The sequence below is a fragment of the Podarcis raffonei genome, chromosome 14 (assembly GCF_027172205.1).
Source record: "Podarcis raffonei isolate rPodRaf1 chromosome 14, rPodRaf1.pri, whole genome shotgun sequence".
Classification (NCBI taxonomy): Eukaryota; Metazoa; Chordata; class Lepidosauria; order Squamata; family Lacertidae; genus Podarcis; species Podarcis raffonei.
In genome coordinates this window covers 50,104,847-50,110,846 of record NC_070615.1, presented here as the reverse complement: position 1 = coordinate 50,110,846, position 6,000 = coordinate 50,104,847, and the positions used below count along the sequence as shown (strand labels likewise).

The 6,000-nt window shown below is 45.9% G+C and overlaps 1 protein-coding gene across 1 annotated transcript in view; it reads right to left on the bottom strand.

Annotated features, from left to right (window-relative positions):
- Window positions 1-1,168: 1,168 nt before the first annotated feature.
- Window positions 1,169-6,000, bottom strand: part of LFNG (LFNG O-fucosylpeptide 3-beta-N-acetylglucosaminyltransferase) — a 33,279-nt gene continuing 28,447 nt past the window's right edge. The window contains exons 7-8 of the mRNA XM_053364409.1: window positions 4,577-4,662; window positions 1,169-3,691 (exon numbers count right to left, since the gene is read on the bottom strand). Coding sequence (XP_053220384.1) covers window positions 3,625-3,691; window positions 4,577-4,662 — 153 coding nt within the window. The 3' untranslated portion in view covers window positions 1,169-3,624. The remainder of the gene's footprint in view (window positions 3,692-4,576; window positions 4,663-6,000) is intronic.

Here is a 6,000-nt window from a genome sequence, read left to right as displayed (position 1 = left end):
GTAGTTTGGATCCATTGCTCCGTGTCCGCTTCTCTGGAGCAGCAGAAAACAACCTTTCTCCCTCCTCTATGTGACATCCTTTTATATATTTGAACATGGCTATCATATCACCCCTTAGCCTCCTCTTCTCCAGGCTAAACATGCCCAGCTCCCTTAGCCGTTCCTCATAAGGCATTGTTTCCAGGCCTTTGACCATTTTGGTTGCCCTCCTCTGGACACGTTCCAGTTTGTCAGTGTCCTTCTTGAACTGTGGTGCCCAGAACTGGACACAGTACTCCAGGTGAGGTCTGACCAGAGCAGAATACAGTGGCACTATTACTTCCCTTGATCTAGATGCTATACTCCTATTGATGCAGCCCAGAATTGCATTGGCTTTTTTAGCTGCCGCGTCACACTGTTGGCTCATGTCAAGTTTGTGGTCAACCAAGACTCCTAGATCCTTTTCACATGTAGTGCTCTCAAGCCAGGTGTCACCCATCTTGTATTTGTGCCTCTCATTTTTTTTGCCCAAGTGCAATACTTTACATTTCTCCCTGTTAAAATTCATCTTGTTTGTTTTGGCCCAGTTCTCTAATCTGTCAAGGTCGTTTTGAAGTGTGATCCTGTCCTCTGGGGTGTTAGCCACCCCTCCCAGTTTGGTGTCATTCCATTCTCCATTCATATAGGGCAGTAAACATGGGAGCAGGAGCTAATGGCTCCCTTTTTCATTCACCCACCAGGAAAAAAAGGCACTCGTTCCCTCTTACCCCCACCCCAGCTACTTCTGACCAGGTCTGTTAAGCACAGGAAGTTGGTGCACACCTTGCCTGAGACCCCCCCCCCGAAACCTAGCACCACCTCTGCTTACTGCAACTTATTTAATGTAGATATAAAATGCAGGAAAGGCTCTTACCAGGTAAATGAATAGGTACAGGTGGTCCGATATTCTAAGCTTACAATAGAGTCAGATATTTCTCCTGTAAGTGAAATATCTGCTGCAGTCCTCCAGCCACTAAACCCCCCAAAAATGTTCTTTCTCCACCTCACCACTGGCTGGGACCCTGAAAGGCAGTACTGCAACACTGTGTTGCAGCTTCTGTTGTTTGGCCACTACTCTCGTTACATCTTGCAGCAAAGGATGTGTGATCTTATTCCCTGCATGCGCCACACACAAAACAACACAGCCAAATGACATTAATCAGCCAAAAAACTGCTTTATTAACAGCAAAAGAAAGGATGGTTACCAGAGTTTCCATGGTAACAATCAGGTTTAATTCCCTGAGAACATTTGTCCTTGTAATATTCCCCCCCCTCTATTTTCCTCATTTAAAAACACACACAACATACATACACACACCCCAAACAATTTCCCAGATACTGGGACATATAAATTAAGGATAAGTGATAGTCACAAAAGACTCCCTGGCCCTCCCCATTTCATTTTTTTAAAAACAGATTTTATAAAATTATTTTTTTTCTGATCCACAGGAAAAAAATATTTAATAAAAAATCCACAATTTACAAAAGGTACACAAAAAGGGCACAGTAAATAACACTGTTGCAATAAGATATTTACAAACACTACCCAGTGTGGGCCAATTCTTTTTCCTTCCCATTTGGAATGGAAGCTTACAGTTCTCTGAACATGCCCAAGAATCAAGGAAGCAGACACTCCCCTGGTTTTTGCACAAGAGGCTGGACACTTGCGTACGAGAATGTGACCTCTTGTTGAGCGCTTGGGCTACAGCAGCAGTCTCCGCATCAAGAGGAGAGACAACCAGGTAAGATGTTTTTTAATCACCCCTGGAGAAGATGCTCCACGACAGGTGGGCAAAAGATGTTGCACTGAAGGAAGAGAGGAGGTGGCGGCAGGTGACTGTCCTTGCTAAGTGGAAGTCACACAAAACCAGGCCCCCCAAAGGTTTTCATTGCATATGAGAAGGCATGGCAGAAAAATAGTAATTCATGCCACTTCTCATTAAACTGTAAAGGAAACCCTTACCCGTTGGGTAAAGTTAAGTCACTTGTATGGAATTCACAATCCTACCCGGGACTAAGTCCCTATCAACAGCCCTAGACTTCCTTCCAAGTAAACGTATATAAAATTGTGCTGCTAAACATTACAGTGCTTCCATAAAGCTAACTCAGTTTTTCTCTAACTTGGGGTCCCCAGCAGTTGTTGGACTACAATTCCCATCAGCCCTGGCCACTGGTTCAGATCACTAGGGATGGTGGGAGTTGTAGTCCAACAACAGCTTGGTACCCAAGTTTGAGAAACACTGAATCCTACGCCTATTTACTTCCAAGGAAGTCCCCGCCATGTTCGGTGGAGCATAAATCCTCATACAATTGAGCTGTAGGCAAGGAAGTAGAGTTTGCCAAGAGGCTGAGTCCAGACTTTCTCCCTTCAGTGCAACCATAAAAGCTGGGAGTCCAAGGGACCAGCTCTAGAAGCAACAGTTCAGAAAACTGAGCATTATATGTATAAAATACAGAACACACTCACTCATTCACTATGGAGAGGGGGGAAATTCCAAAAAAGGAGCATTTTTTTAAAAAATTACAAACTTTAGTTTGTAAACCTTCATCTGAACAGTTATCCGGAGCCTAATAAGCAGGGAGGAACAATTAAAGGGGCGTTTAGGAATCCAGGATGGAGAAGGGAAGGCAGTGAAAGGTTTGAGGCAGGTGCAGGGAACCCATGGAGCCCCAGATGTTCCTGAACTACAACTCCCATCAGTACTGGCTATGCTTGCTGACCGAGAGTTGTAGTCCACCAACATCTGGAAGGCTGCAGATTCCCTGCACCTGGTTTAAAGCAACAGGTGGCTAGCCTGTGGTCCTACAGGTGTTGCTAGATTCAGTTCTCCATCATCTCTGCCCACTGGCCATGTTGGCTGCTGGGCTTCTTGGTTGGGAGTTCAAGCACATCTGGGACATGGCCATAGGTTCTTTGCCACCGACTTAAGGCATATCCCAGCTCAGTGTTTGGCACATGGGAAGCACCCAATTGATCGTTAATGGGTGAGATCTATGAAGATGCTCAGTTTTCCCCCGTGAAGTCCATAGGTTTTGATTTTGTTTTTTTCCCTTTGGTGCTTTAACTCTGGACTGAATTGCACCCCGTGTTTTTGTTCGTTCATTCCAACACTGCTTTTACAAATTCAGCAGCAAGGGAGCGGGGGCGGGGGGGGGAACACAGCAGTAATGGTGGTCGTGGAAAAGCAAACCAACAACTTCTTACAAGAACACTGCAAAGCAATATTCAGAAATGCCCAGGCTGCTTGTTCAGGTGGGGGTTTTCGGTCAGTTTGCACCTGTACAAACAGCCAGAACCACTCACCCAAGAAATGGGGGTTGTAAGGGCAGTTCCTTGTTGCCCAGAGTAAAACCCGCTTGCCCCATCAACAGGGGCAAATAGCAGGGGGAGCCCAAAAACGTCTCAGCATCTCAGGGCCGGTTGAGAGAAGAAGGGGCCGCACAGCAGCCTATAAAACACACGCACACTGTGAATTAACCACAGTAATTAAGCGCCAACAGCCTCACAGCAAAGGAAACAAACACACACGCAAATGCACAGGTCCCACGAGCTCTTCGGATACCGGGAAAACTCGGGGCGAGGTTAAGAAGGGGACACCTTGTCTCTTAGTAAACTGCATTGCGAGGGCACCATGGAGTGTCCGGATACAGCATACAGTGGACGGTACGGAACCTGCAAGAAAGAGAGGAGAGGTATATCAGCGACATCCCAAAAATTATAATCCCCATCATCAGTGGCACAGTATTGATTAGGGCTGTAACATTTAGCCAGGGGGTGGTTCAAGCAGGTTTTAAACCTGCTCCCTGATGAAAATCAGGGGCACCTTTCTAATTATAGAGCAAGTTATCTATAGCTTTCAGATCCAGTATTTCCCCTTTAAAGAGCTCGTGGTTCTTTGTCTCTCTCCCCTGCCCTGTTTTATTCCTGACAATCACCTTTTGAGGTAGGTTAGGCTAAGAGATTTGGCCGCATTCACACCCTACGTTTAAGGCGCTATGATACCACTTCAGGCAGCCATGGCTTCCCCCCAAAGAATTCTGGGAGCTGTAGTTTATCAAAGGTGCTGAGAGAGGTTCAGAGGCCCCAATCTCTTCCCAGAGCTGTTTAACAATCAATTCCTCTCCCCAAGGAACTGTAGATCTGGGAGAGGAATAGGAGCCTCCGAACCTCTCTCAGCACCTTTGATAAACTACAGCTCCCAGAATTCTTTGGGGGGAAGCCACAGTTGCTCAAAGTGATATTCTAGTGCAGGCATAGGCAAACTCTGGCCTTCCAGATGTCTGGGACTACAATTCCCATCATCCCTGACCACTGGTCCTGTTAGCTAGGGATGATGGGAATTGTAGTCCCAGACATCTGGAGGGCCAGAGTTTGCCTATGCCTGTTCTAGTGCTTTAAAAGTGTGGTGTGAATATGGCCTGTCCCTCACTGTCCCTTTCCCCTTGCGTGTCGTGTATATTTTCAGAATGCAAACCTGTGGATAGGGACTGTTTCAACTGATCCACATCTCTAAACAAATAACTAGTATGCACGAGGGGAGGGACACCTGCCGCTCACCTGGACGGATCCTCCTCCACGGAGAAAGCTCCCTTGATATGGATGGAGTTCCTCTTGTTTTCAAACATCCCATAGCTCAAGGTCACCTGGACAGGGGAGAGAGAGCACACAAAGATTGACTTGATGAAATGAGGAAGGGGCTTGTATGTCCACTTGGCTGAATTAAGATCTTTCTCTCAAGACTTAAGGTTCCTGACATGTTGGGAACAAAGAAAGAATACATCTGGAAATCTTCGGAGCTTTAAATATATATAAAGTAATAATAATAATTTTATTTATATCCTGCCCTCCCCAGCCGAAGCCGGGCTCAGAGCAGCTAACAACAATAAAAGTAACACAGCATTCTAAAATCAATTCAATTTAAAATCAATTCAAACTCAAATTAATGGCAACCATTGGGCTAGAGTTCTATGAGGATTACAGAAGGAGGCGGTCAGACGGAAAGGCCAGGCGGAACAGCTCTGTCTTGCAGGCCCTGCAGAAAGATGTCAAGTCCCGCAGGGCCATAGTCTCTTGTGACAAAGTGTTCCACCAGACTGGGGCCACGGCCGAAAAAGCCCTGGCTCTGGTTGAGGCCAGCCTAACCTCTCTGTGGCCCGAGACCTCCAAGATGTTTTTATTTGAAGACCGTAAGGTCCTCTGTGGGACATACCAGGAGAAGCGGTCCTGTAGGTACGAGGGTCCTAGGCTGTATATATGTTTAAAGCTCCTAAGATTTCCATGTGTCTGTCATTCATTCATTCATTCATTCATTCATTCATTCTCTCTCTCTCTCTCTCTCTCTCTCTCTCTCTCTCTCTCTCACACACACACACACACACACACACAGACACACATTTCACAGAAGGAAAAACTGATAGGAAGCCCTTCCCCCAAATAGGCAAAACGCCTGTGCCAACCACAAAATGTAACACAGACAAAATAACAACCCCTCCAGCCCCTGCCAACCAAACAAGAGCCAAAAGAGCTTAATTAAAAAAATTAAAAATAGTAATGAGCAAGGGCGCTAGGAGGGCATCATGGGGTGTCTGAGGGTACCTTGGTGCCCACAGTTGCCATGTTGGGGGTACCGGTTTTTAGACACTGGACCCCTGTGATTTAAAGCAGCACCACTGAAAACTTCTGTTTGAGGATAATTCTGACACAGTGCAGCCACAAGTAACCAAACAATTAAACACCTGTGTTGCAAACAATTGTCAGTAGTATCCAAGGCAACACGATGACCAAGTACAACACTTTATGACCACTGCTCCATAGATATTGTTGTTATAGAATTTCATTCACCTTACAGATGGGTTTATGAAGCATTTCTGTATCCTTCTGCTGTGCTGAAGAAGAATTCCATGAAACAGTGGGTATATCCAGAATCACTGTTCACTACGTCTGTTTGTGGACCACTTCGGCAGCGTTGGACGTCATAAAAG